This window comes from Oryzias latipes, chromosome 1, assembly GCF_053564925.1.
Source record: "Oryzias latipes strain Hd-rR chromosome 1, Olatipes_Hd-rR_3.1".
NCBI lineage: Eukaryota > Metazoa > Chordata > Actinopteri > Beloniformes > Adrianichthyidae > Oryzias > Oryzias latipes.
The window spans coordinates 6060973-6088073 of NC_136237.1; the positions used below are offsets into that span (position 1 = coordinate 6060973).

Consider the following 27101-nt stretch of genomic DNA (forward strand, 5'->3'; position numbering starts at 1 on the left):
AGAGAGAAAAGGGTTTGTCAGCGTTTCACTTTTAACATCAAAACAGAAGTTCCCCCTTTTGTTTCTGTGCAGTACATGACACTCAATGGAACGCCCAGCATGAGATTCAGACTGTATTCTAAAGAGACTTTGAGGTAAGTGCCTAAATAAGAGTGTGCACCACTTGTACGTTTTCCTTCTTTACTTGAAAAGCTTGCTGCTGATTCATGAGCACAGCACCCCCTCCCCCCTCCCCCAGCCTTTTCCTCTGAAGCATGAGGGGATGTTTAATTGAGCGCATAATTTACATACTTATCTCCGGCTGGACAGGTATTTTTCACCGTTGCTGCAAAACAGGCTCACTAAAAGCAGTTCATTTCCCCACTAATGTGTTTCCACAAATGACTCTCATGTCTTGGGATCTTGTTAAAAATTATAGCAATCCGACGGCGGCGGCCATTTACCATGACAATCAACTCTTTCTCGTGTTAAAGACGGCGGCAGGGCTGACGGCTCAGCCGCTGACAGACGTGTCCCCAGAGGGGAAGGAGGAGTGCCGCTAGCTTGCTCCTTGTTGGTGTTGTAGAAAAGTTGAACATTTGCAAAATCTTCGCATCAAAATGTGACAGTGATCCATCTAAGAGTTGTCACTAAAAACGCACACTCCTTCCCAAACAAGCCTGACAGTCAGAAGTGCAGTTAGGAGATCTGTGGTGCCAATGGATGTCAGCAGACATCATCTTCTGAGGTCCAGTACCAGTTGCAGGCATGTGATAAAAACTGCTGAGAGATGGACCAAAGCATTTCCTTGTTGACAACTCACAGAGGCTTTTTTGCTTCTCACTCTGCTGTTGTTTAGCAACACACCTGACTTTCTTCAGTTTTGATCAAAAGTATCAAAAAGATGACACCACAACTAAGGGGAAACTGGCAGGTTTTGTCTTGTTAAAACACTTCATCTATTAAGAAGTTATTGCACAAAGCTGACAATTTTAACAAATCTAAATAGGTTTAATTCTTGTTTCTGAATATCTTTGGTCATTTCACGTGGGTGGCATTGCTAACTTAGTGTCACAGTGAAATGTTTAGAAATTTGCTTTCTGCTTGAACGGTGAGAAGGTTATAAATCTTGTTTTTTCTTGTACATAATTATTTTTCCTATATCATGCTTTTCTTTGCCTTTCAGAATAAACTGTATCTATATATATGATAACTTATTACCTTTGCCACACTACAGAACGTCTTTTTTATGAAATATGAGTTATTTTCGCTGTTCATTTTCTACCTGGAAGTAAGACGACTCGATCTCTGAGGCTCCGCCTTTCGCACCTTGTGGGTCCCGCCCATTTCATGACATCAACCTAAAGAAAAACCTCTGCAGCATGTCTGCATTTTACCCACGAAAATAAACATCCCAATTTTTGTAAAGATGGATGTGCAGATTGTGCGTAAAATGAAAGCACTGAGCCGATCACCGCTAGCTTCACATAGATAGTAGTAGTGTGTGTGTTAGCCTGGGGGCGGTGCTGAACCCGCTGACTGTTCTCACTTATCTACGTCACAATGTGTTCAGAAACCGCTCGTTTTTAATGGATGGGGAGGGGCTGATGCTCATAGAGCTGGTTTTTAGAGGAAATACAGAAATGCATGACTGGTTAAAAATTCCACTTTAGGATTGTTTTTACAACAGAGTTTTAGGGCCACCAAAAAAATGTAAAAAAAAGCAAAATTACGAGACGTAAAGTCGTAATTTAAAAAGGATTGTTTGTAATTACAGAAGGAAAATATGTGATAATGATGCTTTTTGATTGTTTCTATGACGATCTAGAGAAAGCCAACGAAGAGGAGTTTTGGTTTGTATGAGGAAAGCAGCAAAGTAGCAGTGTGGAGTTTTACATGGCACGTAACAGAGCAGCTAGACAGCAGTGAGCAGTGCTGTAGGTGTGACCGACCGAGGAGTTTAAGGGGAGGTGGGACTGCACCAAGAATCCGCTTTGAGCTAATTGTAGTTTTTTGTGAGGAATGAACATTATAATACGCCAAAATGCTCAAAAAGTTTAATTTGCATAACAATCCTTTTAAAACAGGCAATTTTCAAACTTGGCTCATTGCAGACGTCCCTAACGCGAGACGTCTTGAGCTGCTGCGACTTATATTCTGGAGCAACCCATAGTCTGAAAATTACGATGATAAAAAAAAAAAAAAGTTGTCACCAGTTTCCAATTCTTTTGCATTTGGGTCCAACTCCCAACGATTTTTAACAACCAGGATAAAGATCAAGACTTCTTTCTTTAAAAATGTAAAGTTCCAGCTAAAATCAATTTTTTTCTAACATTTGACAAACATAACAATAAAACAAACAAAGTCAGGCACAATTTGGGAATGCAAAATTATTATTATTATTTTAATTTTTTAAGATAGTTAAGATCAGTTGGTGTCTTAGGCCCTAAAATATGGGCTCTGTAAGATCTTTACAAATTGCAAACATTTTGGGGACATTTGAAATTACCTACCATATTTTTTTACAGTATAAGTCACAAGAGCAAAAAAATGTCAAATAAGGAAGAAAAAACATATTTTCTCCAGAGTATAAGCTGCACTTTTAGGAGAAAAGTGCGAGGCTTAGATCAATTCCGCCAAGCCTGGGGTAATGCTGCTTTTACACCGAATCTCATTCACATGTCAAATTTGTGTCCGTTGCCTCTTTTGATGTGTGTCAAATTCGACACTCAATTCTTGTTTTACATGGTAATTTAAAAACTCATACAACTTGGCATCAGTCTTCCTACTGTGGCTGTTTGTTATTCCTCTGTCTGGTTCCAAGTCTTCTTTGTTGTCTTTTCAAATTTGAAAAACTGTTTCTCTTAACTACATTTTGCGGTCCTCTAGCTCAACTTGGTGTTCACATTCTGTTTGTGGATTTGTGGGCTCAGTGTAAAGTAGAGAACAGCGCATGTGTGTGTTTGTTAACCTGGAAAAAAGATGCTTCTTTCCAGATAAACGAGGTATTCTTTGGAAATCTCCTCATAAAATGATATGACAGAGTATCTTCAACTTGTAAATACAGCATGACGGAGCTCTGATGTGAGTGCAACAATGTGCTTTACAACAACAAGCGTTATTTTTAAAGGTCCCTGATGGACAGCACTCCTGTTTAGCTGCTTTTAGACATCTTAAATCATTTGCAAAGGAAGAGAAGAAAAGTTGGGCAATGAAACTTTTACTAATATTCCTTTTTATATGCACATACTGTCCTTACCATGGGTCATGTGCCTTAAGGGACAAGTTAGCGAGAGCAATCCCTGATGTCATGCTTTGCATTTCAAAATCAAACTCTGCATAGGTCAGATTAGCTTCATAAATCATGTTTCAACTGGATAAACATTTGAACAGATTTGTTGTTTGTATCTAAATATAAATATCTAATCCTTGAACTACATTCATACCAAACGCGATACACGCTGCAAGGGCATTTAGTTTCAATTTAAAGTCAATATACAGACGTGGTTGAAGGTTCTGCGGCGTGATTTGAACATAGGGGTGCGTCTAGAAGCAGCGCAATTTGATTGTCGGGTGCGATTTGGAAGTTGTGGCACAATTTAAGTTAAAAAATGTGAACTTTAGCAATGACGATGAGTTGCATCAACCAATCAGGATTCAGCTTTGTTATAAACTGAGACGTGTTCAGTGATGCAATCAGTGGATGGAGTCCAAATCCAGTATGGGGATAATCTGAATAGTCTCCCCCTGAACTTTATGATATTCTTCCTATTTTCAATGAGGCAACGTTTAAATGTTCTTCTGATTTCATTCTTTTTTTTTAGATTTTTCCCCTTGTCAGACCTATGCGGGACAGCAAGTCTTCAGACTGGGTCACAGAGTGATGGAAACGCCGCAGAGAGCGGTCGTCAGCTCCTGTTGTTAAGGTGAGGCTCATCGTACTGGTAGAGTCTGAATGATCTCATGAACCCAGACATGGAGACGTGATTACTTTTTGAATGAATGAAGCTCATCTCTCTACATCATCCGTGCCTTCCATACTTTGTAAATGAGATACACACAGACACTGCTCTATGTAGAGATCAGTCTAAAAATATTTGGTGGTAGCTCTTCCCACACGCGTCTGGGGCGTCAAGCTTATGTACACATTTTTGGACAGGTGTCGACCAGCAAATTCCGCTGACGTGAAGTTGATACGCAAACCGCGTTCAGTGTGAACGCAGCATTATTGACATGTTTCAGTTTTTTCCAAGACAATATGTTTGAAAACATGATGGCCTTAGCCATATATATCATAAATGTACAGTGGTGGACAAAACTGTTGGTACCCTTCAGTTAAAGAAAGAAAGTCCACAATGCTCACTGAAATGACTTGAAACGTTCAAAAGTAACAATAAATTAAAATTTATTCTTGGACCCCTAATCATACATCATCAGTCTGACCAATCAGAATTGGTTAAAGTCCTCACTTCCTTGTTCCGATTTAGCTCGTAAAGTCTCTCAGTTTCAACAAAAATATCAGCGAAAGCTCGTCTCTAGCGGTGTAGCTCTCCGTGGGATCCGGTATCAGACCGTGGAAAAAGTGAACAATATTATAAAGCTGAGAGACGTGAGTCTGTCTGACATCACTACATCTCCCATGATGCATTGTGTTAATGTGACAGCGTCTCTGCGCTACAATGAGTCTTCCCTGTTAAACGTCTTGAAACCTCAACAAACAAACACACATAAAACAGTTTTTAGAGCCTTCTTGATGAAATCAGAGGTCAACAGTTTAGTTCTCCTTCAAGGTTTGTGTTTATTAACAGCCAAACATCCCAGAGTTTGGTCCAAGTCATCTTACTAACTGAAACACTTTTCTAAGAATGTCTAGATTGAAGGACAAATTCGCTTTCAGACTTTAGTTACTTTTAAAAAATGAAAAGTTAGGCTTAAATAGAAGTAACAACGACATTAAAGACACAGGATTAAGGTGAAGTGACCAACAGACACAATTAAACTAAATTCCAACAATTTAATCATCTAAAAAGAAATGAAACATTTTTGTTAAAGTTTTCAAAGACTTTATCTTTGATTAAGACGAAAGAAAAACTAATAAAACTTGAACTTGTTCACTTTTTGTGTAGCTACAGAAAACATAAATATAATGATAGTTTTTTTGTGCAAAATGTATCAAATATATTGTGATCAGATAATTGTTCAAAAATTACAGTTGCCTTTGTACCAACATTAAAAAAAAAAAAAAAACATTTATCATTATTTAGAAAGAATGTATTTGTGTTTTTGTGAGGTTACATAAAATTGCATGTTAATAAACTGAAGGGAAAAGCAACCGCCAGAGTAAAATGTCAAATAATTTAGTTGAAAATTATTACTGAAAACTAACTTAACTTTTATTACAACTTTTAGAAAAAAATAGCTGCAACTTCCAGCTTTTTCTGCCATAATCATCACAAAATGCACGTGAGATCATGGAGGGACTGTACATCAATACAGACTATAGAGTTTCTCCTTTTTTTAATTTTTGGATGCTGGTGTGCCGCGGGATTTCTGTCAAGGATAAAGGTTGAAAAACACTGTTCTACACCTTTCCTTTCATTTGAGCTATCACTCATCACACCGGACACTTTTCTCCGCCCATTCCAACCTGACTGCACACGCCTCTCCACCTCTTTCCCAGACTTTCTGTTTCTATTGTGCTCCCTGTAACCTCTCTGATCCACTTTAGTACATCTCCTTCACACATATACTCTGTCTTGTTGCAGCTGACCTTCATTCCTCTTCTTTTCAGAGCAAACCTCCACGTCTCTAGATATTCATCCGCTTGCTCTCGGCTCTCTACAGCTTAGTGTCATCTGCAAACATCATGGTCCACAGAGGCCCCTGTCTAGCCTCGTCTGTCAGTTTGGCCCTCACCACAGACACAAGAAGGAGCTCAAAGCTGATTCTTGGTGCAGTCCCACCTCCACTTAAACTCCTCGATCGGTCACACCTACAACACAGCTCACCGCTGTCTAGCTGCTCTGATACGTGCCATGTAAAACTCCACACTGCTACTTTGCTGCTTTCCACTCCTCTTCGTGGGCTTTTTCTAGATCGTCATTGAAACAATCAAGAAGCATCCTTATCGCAAAAAACAAAAATAAAGAAGGATTAAAATAATTATATCTAAAATAAGGCCGTTGAAATAGCAAAAAATTGTCAGTGTAATCTTAAAGTGGGCTTTAGGTTATCTGCCTCATTTTATAACTATATTATTACGGTGTACAGCCTATAGAAAGCGGTTAAAAACCTAAAGGGTAGCAGGATTTACACGGTACATCCTCACTTTGTGAGGATTGTGTCCAGTGTTTTGGTTTGTTTTCAGTGATGTTTTCTTGCCTGCTGTAATGTTTCCCCTCTCTCACGGTTTCACTCGGTAATTTTCCATAGCTGTATTTATTTCAGTTAATCATCATCGGTGTACTTAACCGTCTGCTTTGCAGTTCATGCTGGTCAGGTCAAATGCATCATCACCCTTTTTTGTCATAGTTTAGTCACATCAAAGCTGGTCTTCTGCGATTTTGGCTCCTTCAGTTCTAGTTCCTGACATCCAGTTATCCAAAATCCAGTTCCTCCTGTGAGAAACTTTGGAGTTATTTTTGATGAGGACTTGACTTTTAGTTTTCACATAAGTCAAATTTCTACAACTGCCGTCTTTTATAACCCCAACATTTCAAAGAAACCTCCAGTCTCAAAATGATGCAGAGAAAGTCATGGATTTACTTCCAAATCAGACTGTTGCAATTCTACCTGTGTGACCCTGCAACAGACTGGTGACCTGTCCAGAGTGTCCCCTTTGCCCATAAGTGGCAGGGATAGACTCCGGCAGCCCCGTGACCCTGAAAGGGACAAATGGAAGAAGATGAATGAATTAATCTTCCAGGAGTTTTACATATAAAGTCCAGTGAAGAATTTCAAGCTGATATATTGAAATCCATAAATGCGAAGTATATTTAAATGATTCATACGAAACAGATCTCATTTCGGTCAGATGGGGCACCTCACGAAAAACTCGTACAGTGCAATCCTTGAGGAAAGTGACAACCAATAAAACTCTTTTAGATGGTTTGTAGGATTAGCACAGAGCGATTCAATGTTAACGACATAATTAATAATGAATAATGGGCTTGTACCTATTCCCATTAGCAGACTGTAAGCAAAGCCACTACCAGCTGAAAGCGGGAGCAAAAATAAATAAAAAAGAACCATCATATAGAGCTGATGCTACCTAATTGGGATTTTTGGATGAACATGCCAGACTACCAGTTCAATCTAATGTGAAGGTGGTCAGGCTATGCACACTTCCTACTATTTGGTCTGAAGGCGGAAGCCGGCTGTACAGTCTCATCTGCTCGGGGGGCACAAAACCTCTCTCATTTCCTGAAAATGCCCAGAAATCTAAAATAGCCCTGATAACAAAAGTAGTCTTCACAAAAACAAGATTTTAATAGATCCTGCTTTTTTACAACCATGTACTTTTTTTCGTTCGGTCTTTTTAAAAAAAAAAAACATTTATTTAATTTATTTTTACCATTTGGCACACCGGAGGAGGCAGTTGATTCGACATGACAAGAGCACCTCCAACAGGCGATAGGCTTTACCTGCGGGCTGTCGACAAGGATGAGCATCACTTCAGAGACTTGGACTGCAGCGCACTGAAAGAGATTAGGAAGGAAAATTATTTATAAATTTCCCTTCAATTATTTATCGAGCAATTCATTTCAGGATTTACTCAGGGGTTATTAAATATTAGTCTGCAAAGCTGCTCTAAAGGCCGAATCCTCAGAGGAATCCCAGGAATCATTTTAATCCCAGCACTTACAAAATTCCAGGCTTCCAGACCAGTGTGCAGTAAAAAAAAAAAGCAGCTCTTTTTCGATATATATATCTTTTTTAAATTAACAAACAATTACATTTTCAAACTAAAGTGGGAAAAATAAGCATTAAAGCATGCATAAAGGCCTTCAAATAGAATGTTAATGACCCAGCTTGTTTCTCCTTCTCTGCATCAAGCTCCTGTTGTTTTTTTTGACCAAAACACTGGATCCTTAAAGGTGGAATGGGATACCATCTGTCTGGAACGTCACGTATTACCAAACTTATACAAAGACAGGACTCCCTTCACAGATATTTTGTTGTCTTCTGTCTGAATTTATTTGTCTAAAGCAAAGTGAAAATAAGAGTTTGATCCGTCAGTTAGGAAACTTTAAACTGCTGAAGCTGTCAAATAATTCTGGCTGACCCTCACAACGTGCTTTCACAGATGTCCTCTTTGTTTCTCAGTGCACTGAAAGGAATCACTACTTTTGGTATCTTTTGCTGTACGAGAAGAGGGAAATAAGGAACTAAGTGTCTGGGTCTGTGTGTTAGCTAGTATTATGGCTCCAGAAAAAGAAATAACAAAACGTTGCTATCATTCTTCTCCACTTCCACTCTTAGTATGAGTCTGTCTTACGTCATTTTACTTTGCGACCAGAATGATGTATTTAAATGTGTGGTAAAGACCAGGAAACCTGCAAAGAGGGCAGCAATTAGGTGGAGGTGTAAAGTAAATGTGTCATCTTCTTGATGGTGGAAGAACTTCGAGGTGTGTGTGTTTTTGTTCATCGGGTTCCATGTGAGCTTGCGGTAAAAAGGTTTACTTATCACCTCAATGAACTGGCAACAGACAGGACCAGTGGTCTAGCAATGGTTTCATGGAGCAACACTGACCCCTGCTGATCACAGCAGCCCATAGCTGGCAGTGCATTGATCGGCGTGTAGATCTGTTCCTGAAGAACTGAAGGGTTTTAAGGAACAAAGTGCTGCCAGATACAAAGGGGTTATGAGATTCAAAAGACGACTGGGCTCCTGAAAGTTGAGGGTGGAATCAGAAGTTTCCCTTGAAGTGTTTTTTAAGGGTCTATCCTTCCTTAATATACCAAAAACAACCATAGGATGCTCTGTTCATCAGTTTTAATCTGTAATCACGAGTTTTGATGAGAAGCTATAAATGTGAGGGACTTTCTTGGAGAACAGTTCTTTTTTATTTTTATTAATAAAATTCCCATTTAGCCTTTTTGGCTTCAGAGCTAAGAAAGTTTATTCACCTCCAGTCCAGCTTTCTTCAAAAGCAATGATTGTTTTGGAGGGTGAGCCAATATATTCCTTGCATTACTTCAAAGCATACTGACGACATTTTCAAATGGCAGTTTGAGGATCAGCATTGGTCTCTGGGCTGATTGAACCTCTAATGTCAGTCTGCTTTTGATTTGTGGTGGGAAGTGAGCGTGGGCTTTGAGTTAGACAGGAAGACAGCTTTGCTAAAATACCAGAAGGAGCGATTGGGGCGAGCTTGCTTAAATGTTTTCTTTTATCAGTAAATCTTCATACTAAGGCTCTTCAGGTTTTTTTTAAGGTACATCTGTATCTAGGACAGAATGGATGGGGCAATCTGTAGGAGGAGTTGAAAGTCTTTATTGCCTAGCAACAGCCCGAAAACATTACAGCTTTAGACAACAAGAGCTGTAATGGAAGAATGGGTCAAAAAAGCAGCTAGAGTGGCTACAGCTAATGTACAAATTCTTTTAAAAAAAGTGGAAATATATATATATATATATATTCTTAATATATATATTCCTAATATATATATTTCTAAAAAAAAATTCACCCTTTTTTTTAATCCAAACCATATGTGTTTTGTGGATTTGAAGAAGGCGTTTGACCGAGTCCCTTGTGGTGTCCTTTGGTGTTTCCTGTGAATATTGGACTCCGACAAGGTAGCCCTTTATCACCGGCTCTGTTCATTGTCCTTATGAGCAGAATTTCTAGGCATAGCCAGGGCCCGGAGGGGGTCTGGTTTGGGGACCACAGAATTTCCTCTCTGCTCTTTGCAGATGATGTTGTCCTGTTGGTTTCATCAAGCCAGGACCTGCAGTGTGCATTGGGGTTGCTTGCAGCCTGCCCCAGGTGGAAGAGTTTAACCCTTGTACTATCCTAGGCACTTTACCGTTGGGAGTTGGGTCATCTAGACCCACTAGACAGTGCGCTGAACCTTTTTTCTTCAATGATTTGTGATCTTCACTGGTGTCCATGGATTACATGAAATCTTTCCACCTTTATCCACCTTTATCATGGTAGGGAGAACACGTCAATGTAAGGGTGGGGGTCATCTAAGATAGCACAAGGGTTAAATATCATGTGTGAGGGAAGATCGGAGTGTGAGATTGACCAGGCGGTTTGGAGCAGTGTTTGTTGTTAGGTGGTAGCTGTACTGGTCCTGTTAGGACCCTGGTCTCCTCCCACACCTACCGGGGGATGATCTCCACACCTGCTACCCATCAACTCATCAGCCTGCAGCCTTCGTCTGGATTCCTCAACCTTCAGCCGATGTCAGTCCGTCTGCTTCCTGCGGTAGAGTACTGACTCATGCTAAGCTTTCAAGCCAAGCCTTATGCCAAGTTTTATGCCGTGTGCCTTGTGTTTACCTGCACACTGACCCACTCTATGTTTTGCTCCTTCAGGAATGACTACCAGCTTCATCTCCACCACTGTCATCCAACGGGACACCAATCAAGGCTCCACTCTATACAGTCTTCACAGCTTCCACCAGACCAGCAGCTCATCCTTTCTGTCATCCATCCAAACCACGAATCTTTCAAGCTAGGACCCTCCACCACTACTGGGACTCAATAAAGATTATTATTTCATCCACCTTCAGTTTCAGTCTTGCTTATGGGTCCAGCCTCATTGACCATAAAAGGTTTGTTGTGTTGAAGATAGAGCTGAACCAGAAAGCGAAGCTCTTAATCTACCGGTCGATCTTCGTTCTGGTCATGACCTCTGGATCATGACCGGAAGAACAAGGTCCCGTATACGCCTGAATTGAGCTTCCGCCGTAGAGATAGGGTGAAAAGCTCGGTCACCCAGAGAGAGCTCAGAGTAGAGCCGCTGCTCCTCCCCATCGACTGGAACTGGTTGAGTTGGCTCGAGCATCTGGTATGGTCTGGTCCCAGGGAAGACACAGGACACGCTGGAGAGACTGTGTCTTTCGGTTGGCCTGGGAACGCCTCGGGTTCCCCCCTAGAGGAACTAGAAGAAGTGGCCGGGGAGATGAAAGTGTGAGCATCTTTGCTTAGATTGCTGCCCCCGTGACTCGCCATCCGTGTGTGAATGGGTGAATGGGACTGTGACTGTACAGCACTTTGAGCCTTCAAGGAAGGTAGACAAGCAAGTATACGCTATTTACCCCGGGGCAGCCGTGATGCATCGGTAGGACAGTCGATCCCCCAATCGAAATATTGTAGGTTCGATTCCCACCTTGCCGGCGCATGCGTCAAAGCACAAGGAAGCCGACATTGAATCCCATCTTACCTTGGAAGGTTGGCACCAGTGTTCAGTAGTTTGGTTGCCACCAGTGTGAGGCTTAAGTTTATGAACCCATTTTTTGGACAAGCGTCGAGACAAGCGGAAGATGTGAATTTAACCATGGAATCGCATTTGCTGTGAAGTCTGTCAGTCTGTTTGTCAAGTTGTGATGAGCATCAGCTGTGAACTGATTTGTACATTTTAGGAACAAAATGCTCTGTGGTGTCCATGTGAATTCCACATGCTGATGATTGTTAAATGAAGTTGTCAGCGTCCTCCTTTTCTTAGTTTGAAACATCAAAGGCTGTGAAACTTTTCGTTTTGTTCAGGAGAACTCCTTGTGAGTTGTCAGCACTGTTCCTGGACACCACCGCGCTCTGCTCTGCTGCACTCAATGAGCAGGACTTCCAGCAAACACTTGACACAGGGAGTTATTTATTTATGAAAAAGAATTTTCTATCAGAGAAGAAAGAGTGATGCATGCCAGTGGGGTTTACACTGTCACTGACTTTTATCACTGTGTGTGTGGAATAATAGCTGCTCTGGACCTGCTCCCATATCAGTCTCACAGTTTGACGCATGTTTGTCCTTCGAGTCTGACAGAACCTTTTACAATCGTATAAACAGTCTTGCTGTGGGTGTCTCCTACACTCAACAAAGTACCAAAAAAAAGAACATTTTTAACAAAAAAATAAACCTAAAATATTTATTGAATCTTCTCTGCCAACAAATTAAAAAAGCTTACAGAATCATTTTTAAATGGGAAACTGAAAATGTGTTTTAATATGGAAACGTTTTTAACATAAAACAAAGGAACTCTTGAAGATTTTTGACATTTAGATATAATTTAAGACTACTTGCACAATGCATTACGTGAGGACTAAGGATCGTGATAGTTTAAATGTTCTTTTAGTTGTTTATCTGTACACTCAGACACACTTATAATTTTAACTGCCACTTTTGTAATTGCAACTTTCCTTTAAGCAGCTATGTTATAGTTAAAATCTATCACAAAATCTTACACAACAAACATATTTATCACATTTCATTAACCCTTGTGCTATCTTAAATGACCCCACCCTTACATTGACGTGTTCTCCCTACCATGACAAAGGTGGATAAAGGTGGAAAGATTTCATGTAATCCATGGACACCAGTGAAGATCACAAATCATTGAAGAATAAAGGTTCAGAGCACTGTCTAGTGGGTCTAAATGACCCAACTCCCAACATTAAAGTGCCTAGGATAGCATAAGTGTTAAAAAGGGAGCCGGTAATATTCATCATAGGTACACTTCAACTGTGAGCGATAGAAATGGTAAAAAGAATACAGGAAATGACATTGAAAGATTTTTTTTAAATGAAATAATTTGTCAATTCCTCAATAACACAAGTAATTGATCACCCACAAACAAAGCAAAAATGAATAACCTTCCTCCCTAGAGATTGGGTGAAAAGCTTGGTCACCCAGAGAGAAATCAGAGGAGAGACATTCTTTTCAGGCTGCCAATCGCAGGCTGTGATGGTACTGCAAATATCAGGTCCACTGAAATGCCATGATCCAGACAGAGTATCAGTGCAAAACAAGTTTACTGGTGCAACTCCTGAAATGCAAAGATGGAGGACTACAGGACAAAGACAAAGAGAGGGTTCTAGTTTCATTTTTGAGAGCTGGTTAGGATAGCAAATTGTGTTACGAGATGCTCTTAAACCACTAGGGGCCTATATCATGCTGTTTTTAAGCCTTTCAGAGTAAACTATATCCATATTAATGACAATATGTTACCTTTGGCGCACTTAAGAATACATTTTTAATGAAATATGAGTTATATTTGCAAGCTCGTTTCCTACCTGGAAGTAAGAGGACTCGATCTCTGAGGCACCACCTTTCGCTCCTTGTGAGCGACGCCCATTTCATGACATCAACCTAGAGCCAGGCTCTGCAGTGTGTCTGCATTTCAACCACAAAAATAAAATAAAAAAATCCAAACATTTGCACAGAAGGATGTTCACATTGTTCATATAGAATAAAAGGGTTTAGCCGATCACTGCTAGCTCCAAGGAGGAAGTGGGTGTGTTTGTTAGCCTAAGGGCGGGGCTGTTAGCTCAGACTCTTCCTGCAAGGGGCTGTTTCTCACTTATCCACATCACAATGTGAGAACCCACTCGTTTTCATGGATTGAGAGGGGCTGGTGCTAAGAGTGCAAATTTTTAGAGGAATGCTCAGAAATGTGTTAACGGATCAAAAATACCACTTTGTGGTTGTTTGTAGTGAGGAGCTAACATTAAATTACACTTAAAAGCTCAAAAAAACTCTATGTCACTTTAAAGGCTCGTTTCCACTGAGCGGTCCGGTAGGGTAACGTCCAGTATTTTGAACACTTCCATTGTGAAATGGACTTATTAAACCAGAGGTCTCAAACTCAATTTACCTGGGGGCCACTGAAGGCAGGGTCTAGCTGAGGGAGGGCCGCAACTTTAACACACACACACGCAACTTTTGAGTGTCTGAGAGCCAATAAATTTGTATGGAACATGTACTATACTATTAACTATACTCTATTATTAACTGTTTTCTGTACAAAATATACTCATAAACTCTCATTCAAATAAAATAAGTAAATAAAAAAATCAATAAGTAAATAAATCAGTAATACATTTCTGTTTATTTAGTCTTCTATATCTGTTGTTTTCTGACTTAACGTCCTTATTAACACAGTTCAGTTAACACTGTTGAATTATAACTATTAAACACAAAAGAAGACTCCAATTCTACAGTTCTGTAACCTCTATCAATGGGTTCTTCTGAACACGGCTTCTCTTGTCTTCTTCTTACTGATGGACACTTGGCAGCACTTCCTCTCCAACAGCTGAGACCCTCAATGTGGTATAAAGATGATTGTCTGTAAATCTGGACTGTACTTTTTGATATTGAAGGTGGAGAAGTCAGAGAGTATGTGCTCCCAATTTTGAGTCTGTGTTATTGTTAGTGTTATAGTTATTGTAGAGCAGCCGGTCAGCCACTCCTATTTTTTTTATAAAAAACGGATGGAAATTCATCTTGGCGACACCAAATACTAGGTGCAGCCAAGATGCACAATAAACGTGTTTGAGATCACCCATGTGGCCGAAACGCTGCGCAGATCACCTGGTGTGAAACGTATGTTTTTGCTCCAACATCACCTGTCAATCATCACAAAAATATCAGGAGAAAGGGGCGGGAGCAAGGCCCCAACCTGAGCGAACGCAGCTGGAAATGTAATACTCCACTGACTGCAAGCCGCCAATAGACTACAAAACAATGCATTGTGGGAAATGTGTTCTGACGTTTTTTGTAGGTGAGCGATCAATTAAAACAATTTAAAATACCTATTGATTTAAAAAAGGATACATACATTACAAAACATTAAAAATAAATATAAAAAATATAATAACACAGATCATACTAAGGGGGAGAGGCATATTAAAACTAAATTGAATGTTAAGAACAACTCGAACTTTCTGTTCTCCTTCAGTCTCGCTGTAGCTTCGGTTTCATCTCAAACACGTCTATCGTGGCATTTTCCCCACGTATTTTAGTGTGTCTAAGACTACATGTTGTTGCTCGCACGTGTTTAATGTCAGAGCCCCGTTAGCTGTCACGCATGTAGGTGTGTCACATTTATTCTCAGCAGCGACCCATCTCCTGCGGGAGCGGAGAGAACCGTTTGGTCGGGGTTGATACGCCGCCGTTCGCCTAACCGTAACCATAACCGTAACCCTCCTCCGGCTCCGTGCGACCCAGAGAAAAGTTCAGCACGGACTGCATGTAATTAGAGAATTACGAGCGAATAAATACGTTCTAAAAAGGATAGTAAGGAACTCCTTAATGTGGTCCGGGGAGGGGGCTGTCAGGTGTCCTGCCTTAAATGTTTCCCTGCGTTCAAGCCCGGTCAATGTCACGCCCCCAAGAGTCATTTACCCCACTGTGATTGGTTGGTTGGTCAGCTCCACGCACAACACTGAAAAGGTGTCATTAATACAGACTTTCATATTAAGGCGGGGGCCGCAAAATTCCATCTTGGGGGCCGCAAATAGCCCGTGGGCCGCGAGTTTGAGACCCCTGTATTAAACAGTACCGAACCATACCTCTTGCGGGCCCCCATCAGTTATAGCTCCATTGAAAAGTGGAACGGTTGTGGCAGAGCCGCTGTAGCCACCCGTTGATTTGCAGACAATGATAACGACATTAGAAAGCGTCAATTTAGTCCTCTTTTAAGCTAATGTTCCTGACGTTTGTAAGCATTCACGTTTTTATGGTTTCATGTGTACTCTTTTGGCCCTAAGTCTATAATGAAAATGCCGGCAAACAGCAGCAAGGCCTAGTCTGTAGTGGAATGCAAATGTTCCTTGCAACCCTTGGCAACGGTGTGATGCAGGGTGAGCCTAAGGGATTGTTGTTGCTTTTCTAGTCGTAGCACTACAATGACGCAATGACACACCAGAGGTCTACACCATGCATGCGCCGGGATAACAAACCGCTCAGTGGAAGCCAGGCTAAACTAAGTGTAAATGATCGCCAGAATTAACTGGACCATACCGTACCACTCCTTACCGCACTGGACTGTACCGCTCAGTGGAAACAAGGCTTATGAGAACCAAACGTGTCCTGTCTGAATATATCATCACAATGTGACAAACTAAATGCAGCAATAATGTGAAGTAATCTAGCATATAGAGTGTAAACTTTTAAACTTTGTTGTGGCAAAGATCAAAAATATTTTGTTTTAATCTATTGATAGACTCAGCAATGAAACTAGATGTTTTCTCTACAGTCAGGTTGGTATGCGTCAAGCGCTCTGTGTAGACATATTCTCTTTTGAATTCGCACACAACACAGGAGAGATATCATCAAGAACACAGGCGCTGCCTTAAATCTTTTCTTTAAACACACAAACACACTCAAAGATTAGCATCTGCTAGTTTTTTTCTCCCTTTGAAATGAGCTAAGAATGTTATCGGTTGTAACACCTGCACAGAGCTGCTATGACTCGCTTTACAACATCAAGCTCAAAAATTAACTTGTGTAACCCACACTACAATTGGCCGACACATTACAGGAAGGAGTGTCTAGAAATGCATATGTGACAGACAGAGCTGTGGGTGGTGGTTTGTCCCTCATGGTGTTCCATAGTTTAACATTCATGGCCAGCACCTGTCTGTTGAGCTGTGATTGGCTCACAAGGCTGATAAATAGCAGCAGTGGGAGTTCCATCTAGATGCTGGTTTCCTGGTTTGGCCTTGGTGGGTGAGCTTGACATGTGGACCGTTTTTACTAAAGCTTTTAATCATTTGAGTCCTTTTACTAAAGTTTTTAAGCATTTGAGTTTGCAACATTTTAAATTCTATTTATATTAACAGGTGGTGGCATGAGTTCTGACCCTGGGGCATGAGAGGTAATATAAGGGTTTGTAAAACATGTGTTTGTCCCAGGGGAGAACTAACTTATTTTTCTTTTTCCAGCAGAGTTGCCACTGCTGTTTTGCTTGTAGTGTTTTTAGTCATTGTTTTTAATTTTCTTTTAATCAAGCTTGACACCCTTGCTTTTATCCATTTTTTTAAACTGTTCTGTGCTCATTTTTAGTATCTTGGTGTCTGGACCTGGCTGAAGGTGGCTGCCTCCTCCTTTTATCCTTATGGTAGCTGGTGGGTGCCATATATAGTATTGTGTAAGGGGGACCCCCCTGTTTTCAGCCCATAAATTAGTGGTGACCTGCTCAGGTGCACCTCTCCTGTTTTGTATTTTTTTTGTTTGCAATGGGGCAGCCGTGGTGCAGCGGTGGGGCGGTCGACGCCTGATTGTAAGATTGCAGGTTCAATTCCCGTGTCGAAGTGACACTGAACCCCACCTTGCCTCTGGTGGAAGGTTGCTGCCGGTGTTCGGCAGCAACCTGGTCTGGTCTGAGTAGTTCAGAAATATCAGCAGAAATAGACTCATCAGACCACACAATGTTTTTCCAATCTTCTATTGTCCAGTTTTGGTGAGTGTGTGAATTGTAGCCTCAGTTTCCTGTTCTTAGCAGACAGGAGTGGTACCCGGTGTGGTCTTCTGCTGCTTGAGTCCATCTGCATCAAGGTTGGGTGTGTTGTGCGTTCAGAGATGATCTTCTGCATACCTCGACTGGAACCAGTGGTTCTTTGAGTTCCTGCTGTCTTTCCATCAACGGGACCAGTCTGACCATTCTCGTCTGACCTTTGACAGCAACAAGGCATTTCCACCCACACCTCACCCACTGCTCACTGGATATTTTCTCTTTTTCTGACCATTCTCTGGAGAACCTAGGCAGGGTTGCGGGGTGAAAATCCCAGTAAATGAGCAGTTTCTGAAATATTCAGGCCAGCTTGTCTGGTGCCAACAATCCCATTCAAAGTCACTTCAATCCCCTTTTTTCCTCATTCTGATGCTCGGTTTGAACTGCAGCGATCGTCTTTACCATGTCTACATGCTTAACCCTTGTGCTATCCTATGGGGTTCAGATGACCCGATCCTTAAATTGACGTGTTATCCCTACCATGACAAAGGTGGATTAAGGTGAGGAGGATTTCATGTAATCCATGGACACCAGTGAAGATCACATATCAGGCCATTTCAGGATAGCACAAGGGCTAAAGGCATCAAGTTGCTGCCATGTGATTGGCTGATTAGAAATTTGCATTAACAAGCAGTTGGTGTACCCAAAAAAAGTGGCTAATCCGTGCATATACTGTACTGTATACATTTATTTAAACCAGAGCAAAAAGATCTCCCGTAAAAACCTTTATTTGGCTATTAAATGTCGAGAATCCAAACATGCTGAATCGGCAGTACAGAAGCTGGGGAGTCATTACGGCGACACTAATGTTGGACAGATTGTTCATTGCATCGATGGTAGGTTTGCTGCTGATCAAGTCATTTTTCCGGATGGTGACAATGATTGTGCAAGATAGTAAAGAGTTCCCTCGTCTATGAAAAAAACACCAATCAACCTGATGACAAAGGCCGAAGACAGTAATGTCAGAGGGATTCATGAGGTACTCCAATAATCCAACTCTCCATCTCAGTCGGCAGTTATGGTGGAATTAGAGCCCATGACAGCGTTCCGTCCCTAAAAGATGATCCATCATCTCCTTTATGCAGACCCTAAACCTGATTGGTTAAAGAATATTGACGATTACACCCATAAATCAAAAGAGCAAACACAGCAGCGCTGTAGCTAAAAAAATGAACACGACTTTTTACGCACTTGATCTGATCTTAAGATTACACTTTTCTAAAGAAAGGACGCTTTCACCAAAAAGAGCTCAGCATTTTTTTTCCCATCTCCATGAGATAACTGTTAAAGGAATTGTCTTTATGACGGTAAATACAAATACAATCGATAAACAGATATTGCCTAATGGGCTTATGTCAAAAGAACACTCACTGTGAAAAAAACTGTGATTTCACTGAAGAGGCTAATTATTTGATCAGCAGTTTAAGACATTTAATAAGGAGCCAGTATAGCTCGTGCTGGTTTGCGGTGCCTTCCATCCGTGAAACCTGGGTTCAAATCCGGGCTACTCCCTGTTCCCAGTCCCAAGCCCGGTAAAATTGAGAAGATTGCGTCAGGAAGGGCATCCGGCGTAAAACATCGCCAAGTTAACCGTGCGACTCGTCCTCGAAAGAGAGATTATTTCACTGTGCCGACCCCTGATGGGAAAAGCCGAAAGAGAAAGAAGACGTTTTATGAAGGTTCAGGTGTAATTATGATCCTAGAGAAATCTGTCTCTTACAGCTGTCACACAGCCACGACGTACATTTTCTACGTATAGAATATCGGATTTTTGTGATCCATGCGTGATGCACATAATTCTAAAGTGTTCATCAGTCGTTGATGTGCGAAGATGTCCGTCGAGGGCTTTAGCTGACAAGTTTTTACGTGAATTCGATTCTAAACTGTTCAAAATTTCTGGTCAGTTGAGAATTACAGTTTATACTTATACGCAGTTTTTACATAAATCGTATGCAATATTGTGTAATTTATGCGAGATGCATTTGCAAATTTTGAGGCTTTCCACGATTGTTCCACGTATGTTTAATGAACTTTTTTTTATCGCAAATGTACAACTTTTATATCAGATATACGGCACACATATCACGTTTAAATGACGTAATTGACGCACGAATCACTAATGAATTTCATAATAACAGGGCAATAATCACACACGGTTCATGTTGTATGTGGATTTATGTGTTCTTTGCATGATTTATTCGTACTTCTTCCGTGGATTGAACGTGGTACAGTCATGATACATCTGTAAAAATATCACATGAACACGACAACTTTTCTCACTTTTTCCGCGTATTTTCACGTATGACCAACTTCATTCCTGCAATAAGCGCAAAATGAACATAGCGCTGTGTGAAACGGCCTTTACTGTCAAAACTGTTGACTTGTTTTGTTAGAAAGATCCTCCCTAACAGGATTTCAAAGAAATTAAACTTCCAAAAGTTGTTTAAAACAGAATAGGATGAGGCTGGGCGTAAAAAATATTCTTCCATCGATTCTTCTGATCAAAGCATTTTTACTGTGAGATGAGAGTTCACTAAAATGAATAGCAATCGTAATTGGAATCCAATGAATTTTAGCTGTAATATTCATCAAATCTATGAATTGTTTTAAACAGTTTCTTTTATTTTTAGGCAGTAAACAAGTTCCTTGTGTTTTTTTTACATAGGAATTGACACTTTTAAGAACAGATTGTTCCACTTGTGTTCACTCTAGAGAGCTACGTATGCAAAAACATATCTATTAGCAAACCACATTGTTTTCAGAAAGGAAATCTGACAAGTAAGTCGATATTTGTTCAATCAGTCATCGAAATGAATGAGTATCGTCTGAAGAAAAACCAAATTGATGAAGTAGTTTGACCCAACGTTTTAGTAAATGTTCCTGATGCTGCGATGCAATTCTATCCAAATATTTCTGTGTAAACATCTGAGCTGACAAAAGGGGACTCTTTCTTAAAAAAATAACAAGAATTCAATCTGAGCATTCAAAACATACTTGAATGAGGAGTTTACCACTTCAACAGACACAAATGTTACGCACATACGTTATAACTTAAACATTTATGATTCACAACGCAGTAGATACAAACACCAGAGTATTTCTAGACATCTCTGCTCTCCACCATCATACATCCAGATGGATCCTCTGGTGTCGTTTTAGGTTACATTTTTGCGTGAACCTTTTACCGCAGGCTAGGCAGCAGTATGGCCTCTCCCCGGTGTGAACCCGCCGATGGGCCTTCAGGTTGCTCAGCTTGGTGAAGCTGCGTCCGCAGAGCGAGCAGCAGAATGGCCGCTCGCCCGTGTGCGTCTGCAGGTGGGCCTTTAAGTTGCTGGGGTGAGGAAAACACTTGCCACACTGGCCGCAGCGCAGGAGGTGTCTGGAGCCAATGTGAGGGTGGGATTCGGCGTGGGGGGCGGGGTTGGAGTGCTGACAGGTTGCAGGCTGAAGCTGGGATTTAAGGCCCACCCATGAGGCGTTGGTCCGGTTCAGGTGGAGCCGCTGCACGGAGAGGGCGGCAGAAGGGGCAGCTTTGGATGTGGAGGGAATCCTGTTGGAGTTACTGAGGTTTCCAACCAATGAGAGAGCTACAGACGGGGATGCAGAGGTCCGAACACTTGGGGGCTTTTTCAGCGGTCGATGGATGTGCTCTATAGCTTCATGTAAGCTCAAACCTGAATCTACTTTAGACTGAGGCTTCATACCTTCCAGCACAGAGCCCTTATTGTAAGAGCTGTTGAATTTGTGCGTTTCCAAAATCACCCGGTGCGGTTTCCCTGAATCAGATGCAGATGCCCTTCCGGGTTTTTTAAACTTTTTTTCTGCTCGTTCGCTTGGCTCAGACCCTCCTGAACTGATCAGGGCCTCCTTCTTGACAGCCACACCCAGCATGCTGCTGTGCTGCATCCTGGCTTCAGGGGAACCCGAGGATGAAACGGGATCTGCACCCAAAGAGAGCTGAACATCTGCTCTCACAGAGTCACACACCTCAGGCTCTTCTCGAGCTGCAGAACCTTTGCTTTTGACCGGATCGCATTCCTTGTCGGGTCTGTGGCTCTGCAGCAGACCGGGAAGACCAATCCAACCTGTGTCCAGTTCCAAAGAGGAAAAATGAGGCTGATCAGCGGCCGAGCGCGCCTCTGGCTGGTCCTCGGGATACTGGTATGCAGCTGATATGTGAGAGTCTTGCCTATTAGAGCTCTTCAAAAAATCGTCACCGTTTTCCTCAGCCTTCTTGGGTCTGACTTCGGCTGCTTCACATGCGTTGCTGGACTCGGGTCCTGTTCTGTCTAGAAAATGAGTGCAGAAAAAAGATCAGCCACAAACAGTGTCTAAATTATATATTTTTTAAACTTTATGTCTTTCAAAATATACACACTTTCATTTTATGCGTAAAGTATTTGTGGACTAAACAGTAAAAATACCAACTAGAACAGGAGTGGGCAAACTTTTTGACTGGTGGGCCACAGAGGGTTCTACAATTTGACAGAGGGGCTGGACCAGGAGCAGATGAGTGGAGTGTTTTGGTAGTCCACCTCATCAGAGAAAGAAATAACATGGAATCTGGATGAAAACAGGCTTGAACTGATCAAAAATGTATGTCTGTATTTTAAAACTGAACATTTCGGATGATTTTGTTCTGATTTCAGAGCCACGTGCACCGATAGATTCTAACTCAAAATGCTGCATTCATGTGCGGTTGGAATGATCAGAAACATCAGAAAAACCACATGAATCCTGAATGTCTTTCTACATCCAAGCAAAGGTGCCTTTATTTGCAGAGCAGCATTTATGAGTGGAATCCAGAATTACAGAGAAAATAAAACCTTTAGAAGGACTATCAATATTATTTTTTCCAGTTTGGCGGCCAGATTAACGGGCTGATTTGGCCCCTGGGTTGTAGACTGCCCACCCCTGAACTAGAACTATTCAAGTGAAAGGAGACAACTGAAACTGAGAGAAAACACGGACACTGAGGGAACTACTGATTTGGACGTGTTTAAGGCTAAATATCAAGCCAACGTAACAAGAATGAGGATTCCTCACCATCAAATGTACTTCCCCAACTGCTCAGATGATGAGAGGAACAGCACGGGGCGTTCACTTCTTCCTCTTTCACATCCAAAGTAGACATCTGATCCTCTGGTTTTGCAGCCTTCGGGTACAACAGCACATTAGATACTAATCATAACATATTCTTAGTAAGAAAGTCGTAGCCATTAGATGATGGAGATTTAAACCACAGATCTTGGTGAATTAAGACAACAACAGTATGATATCATTAAATATTATGAATCATTTCAGCATTCTGGGGAAAGATGTAGTAGGATGTCTGTGTTTAATATATTACCATCTTTATTAAGGCCCGTACACACCGGGACGAATATTCGCCAGGCGTTATTCGCCAGCGTTTTTCGCCACGTCTTTTGTGTTCACACCCAGGCGATTTTCGCTGACGATGAGCCGAGCGAACATGCAATTTCCTTCCCTGACATTAGATGGCGCTTAATGTAAACAGAAATACTCCTGTACACAAGGTGGCGCTGCGCAACTTTACGCTTCTTAAAATCGCTTTTCACTCAGAAGAAGAGAGCAAGTATTTACGCGCTTGTCAGAATCATACAAAGAAAATATGAATATTTCAAGCATCAGTAGCTCCAACTGGTGCTTGGTTCGGGGATATTTTAGAATGTCCGTCATTATTTCTTCGCGGCTGTGTAGACGCTACTTGGCGTCTAACTTCTTCGCTGGTATGTGTGCTCAGCAAGACAGTTTTGTGTTTGAGCGCCCCCAAGTTGTGTTTTACTGTAACTTCAGAGGCTCCAGACACGTGTGCAAAAGCGCCATTCTCATTGGTCGATTAAAAAATTTTTTTTAAAAAAAACCGAACCCGAGGCGGTTTTTTTTTTTGACGCTTTGGCGCTTGGCGTTTTTTCGCCTCGGTGTGCACACTCACATTGGTGCCCTTTGTTTAGTCACGAGGCGTTAAACGTCTGCGAAAATCGCCGGCGAAATTCGTCCCGGTGTGAACAGGCCTTTAGACTTGATTAATGCTGATAATGTCTGCGGCACATTGCCAAAAAATACCCTCCAGTGTTTTATTGCTTTGAATGTCTTCCAAGATTATGATAAAGTGAACAAACTCGTGTTGACAATATTTGATTACATAAAAAATGACAATTGTATCACTTTCACCTACCTATCTATTAGTACTATTACTAATGCTATTATTAATTCATCTTCTAATCCAATTTTTCCCAGGGTCATGGGGCTGCCGGAGCCTATCCCGACCACTTGTGGCCGAAGGCAGGGGACACCCTGGACCCAGTCTGTCAATCACTCACACCTATGGACAATTTAGACTAACTATTTAAGCTATGAAGCACGTTTTTGGACTGAGGGACAAAGCCAACGCATGAACGGGGAGAACACGCAAACTCCACACAGAAAGGTCCCCCATTGGTGTTTCAGGTCCCAAGGCCTTTTTGCAGTGGGGCAAGTGCGCTAACCACTGTGCCACCGTGCACTACTATTACTATTATTCTAAAATGTTACTCAATTTCCATGTTGGTAAAAGAACAAAAAACGTGTGTTTTTGGTGGCCTTTTCTGACTTTGAGCCCCTGCCCCTCTGAATTGCTGTGCACGTCTCTGATTGGGAGGGGCTGGTACTCAAAGAGAGCTGGTTTTTAGAAGAATGCTCAGAAATGTGTGAATGGATCAAAATAACACTTTGGGGTTTATAGTGAGGAATAAACATTATAATACATTTAAAAGCTTGAAAAGTTCATTTTGCATGAAACCGGCCCTTTAACTTTGTTTTTTTTTATCTTTGTGCTTCAAGTTTAATGAAAAGCGCCAAAAGCTTTAAATTGAATTGATGATGAACAGGTAGATCAGTCTGATCTGTTGTTAACAGCGGACTCGCCTGCTGGTCGGGGTCAGGATTCTGTGCGGCCGCAGCTTCATCCTCTGCACCCGTTCTGTCGTCTCGTCTGAGGCTGGACATCCAGCATCCAACAGAATCCCGCGGGGTTTTCACATCACAGCCAGAGGTCGTGTCTGGAAACGAAGGACATTGGTCTGGACTGTTGGTCTGTTCCACACACACTTCCCCTTCCTCCTCTCCAGGTCTGAGCTCTTACCCTCCTCGCAGTCTCCAGTTTCCTCACAGTCGCCCGCTTGGTCCACACCGTTCCCCGAGCTTTCAAGGAGAGTCTTGGATCTTGCTTTGTCTCCCCTGAATTGCTCCTCATTCCGCTGCAGCTGCATCCTCAGAGACTCCAGCTCCCGCCTCCTCCGCCTCACCTCCACCAGGAAGACGTCCTCCACCAAGCGCGTGACCTCAAACATCGCCGTCTTCACCACAGTCTCCATCACATCAGACAGCTGGGTCTGGAAGGCCACAACGAGGGCGTCCAGATCCGGCATGGTCGACTCTCACCTCTCGGTCTTGACTATCGTGTCTGTTACACTGCGATTGTTTAGTCTGCTTTCCTCTCAGGGAAGCGGTGCCTTTGCTTTGATGTAAAACGTCTCCTAGGGATTGTCGTTGTACATCCTCTTTGATGTTATCCGCTTCACAGAAAACGGGGTTTGTTTAGTGACGTGCGCATGCGTCGGTCCCAATATTTTTGGCTGTGACCAAAATTCAGACTTTTATGAAACTCAAAATCTCACAGATGTGATGCTCATTGACTGATATATTGGCTAAAATAGCTAACCTAGCGTTAGCACCCGCATGCTGATGCTAATCTCTCTTCCGGCGTCGCGCGACCTTCCGCAAACCCTCCATTCCGTAACCGATAGACACTATACGTTTATCTTCTTTAAAGTTACTCTTTAGTTTTAGGCTAAAGCAACAGCGAAACACTCAAATGCTATGAACAGAGATCAACACCCACTTGTAGCCGTTGTTTTGACTCACGCCGTCACGTGTTACGCAGTACGGTGGCCCGGAGGGATGGCACGGCAAAACGCACGTGATGTTTCAGCCACAACAATCTGTTGCAATATTTTGATTCATTATAGTCCTCACCCTAAATCAGTGTCCACTACTCCTTCTAAGCTTTTAGTACTTCAGTCTCGCGGCTCTGGTATGGAGTGATTTTTGTGCCATTAATCCAAGTGTAACACACATCGTTTAGACTTTAGAATGTTAAACATTTTGTGTGCTCAAAAATTAGCTTGCAACTGAAACAGAAAAATGCACTTGAAACTCAAAAATATGTGCAATCAAAACAATTTTGACTAAAATGTTCTCTCAATGTGCCACAAAAAGCCACCCAATTACAGACATGGAGATGATGATTGGTCAGAAATTCTTCCAATTGTGCCCAAACCTGATCCCGTCTACGAGCTGATTGGAAAACTTTCTGACCAGTCAGCATTGACTTTCTCACAAGGGAACATTGGCTATGTCCCAATTCCCATCCTACTCCCTAACTACTAAAAAACTATACAGTGTAGCACTATCTAGTGCCCTGGATTTTAAAAGCAATTTGGACACATTGCTCACTACTTTTTTTAAACGGCGGATATAACGTCATGGATATTACAAAGTTAAAATCTAATTAATATGACCGTTTTGCAACGATTATTTATGAGTCCACTGTCTTCTGAAGATAAAAGCATCAATTTATTTAAAAAAATTTAATACTTTTTTTCTGCAAAAATTGTTCTGACGAAATGCATTGTTGTCTATATTCTCCAATCTAGTGAGCATCATTGCACACTGGTCACTGATCGCAGAAACTTCAGGGAATTTTCCAGGGCACTCGATTTTGGAATTTTAGATATGGACAGCACTACAAAATGGCGAACGCACTTTATAGTGCGCTATTTAAGTTTCGAGTGTAAAACAATTTTTTGAGAACACAAAATTGTTTAAGTTTACCACTAAAAACAGTGAATGTTGCCCTGGGAAAAATGGTTTTCATCACTGTCCTATAAATGTCCTGAAGTCTTAAGGGAAAACTCTGATTTCTCTGTTCAAGTACTATGTTGAAATGATCATGTTACGTAAGGGGTAATGGGCGACAAACTGTGCATTATCAAAAATTAATGCACGCTGTGGAAGCCTGAACCGTCCGACACAAAGCGAAGGACGATTGCTTTCGTGAAGTGTGTTAATGCACACTTAGAAGGCCATTAACCCGCTTCTACCATGGTCACTTACAAAAGATTTAAATATTCAAATTTTAGTATTTTATTTGTGTTATTTTTTCCGTTTAGATCACTTTTTTAACAAAAAGTAGAATTTTTCAAACGTGGCGCTGCGCGTTGTCACAGTAAACATGAGATGGCGCCAAAGGAAATCGTAATATATGCTGATCACCACATCAGCAGGCATCAGTTCAGAGAAAGTTAACCTCTTACTGCTTCTTTTTTTGTTGAGATGATGAAGCTAAAGTTTCAGAGAAGCCAGCGCAGTGATATAGAGCATTTAGGCTATGTGACCATAACTTCTTTTTTAGTGTGCATTATCCCTTTTTAATCCACACCCAGCAACCAATCAGAATTGAGTATTCAACCAGACCATGGTATAAAATCGAGAATCCAAAGTGATAATACATGTATCAGTTCAGTCTTTCGCAGGGTGCGGTAAGTTCTCATAAAGCACACTTCGTTGGACATTATCCCTTACTATATCCACAACCGGCAGA

The 27101-nt window shown here is 41.5% G+C and overlaps 1 protein-coding gene and 2 long non-coding RNA genes across 3 annotated transcripts; 2 read left to right on the plus strand and 1 right to left on the minus strand.

Moving 5' to 3' along the window:
- LOC144995479 (uncharacterized) lies at nucleotides 1–23879 on the plus strand. The gene is made up of 3 exons (XR_013659011.1): nucleotides 1–134; nucleotides 3804–3905; nucleotides 23699–23879. It is a non-coding gene; the product is annotated as an uncharacterized LOC144995479 (long non-coding RNA).
- Nucleotides 16576–17061, plus strand: LOC105354947 (uncharacterized). The gene is made up of 3 exons (XR_909459.4): nucleotides 16576–16649; nucleotides 16767–16801; nucleotides 16990–17061. It is a non-coding gene; the product is annotated as an uncharacterized LOC105354947 (long non-coding RNA).
- Nucleotides 20039–25420, minus strand: si:ch73-109d9.3 (uncharacterized). Its single transcript, XM_023960754.2, has 4 exons — nucleotides 24582–25420; nucleotides 24365–24498; nucleotides 22484–22592; nucleotides 20039–21726 (listed from the first exon to the last, which is right to left on the minus strand). Exons 1-4 carry the CDS (start codon nucleotides 24865–24867, stop codon nucleotides 20561–20563), a joined length of 1695 nt encoding a protein of 564 aa, XP_023816522.1. The 5' UTR covers nucleotides 24868–25420; the 3' UTR covers nucleotides 20039–20560.
- Nucleotides 25421–27101: the final 1681 nt, after the last annotated feature.

Excerpts from the sequence above, each read along its gene's own strand:
- si:ch73-109d9.3 (XM_023960754.2), bottom strand. The coding sequence starts at position 24,867 with ATGCCGGATCTGGACGCCCTCGTTGTGGCCTTCCAGACCCAGCTGTCT. Across the intron at positions 22,593-24,364 it reads ATCCTGACCCCGACCAGCAG|GCTGCAAAACCAGAGGATCA; the intron begins GCGAGTCCGCTG and ends TTGTACCCGAAG. Across the intron at positions 21,727-22,483 it reads TTGGGGAAGTACATTTGATG|ACAGAACAGGACCCGAGTCC; the intron begins GTGAGGAATCCT and ends CTCATTTTCTAG.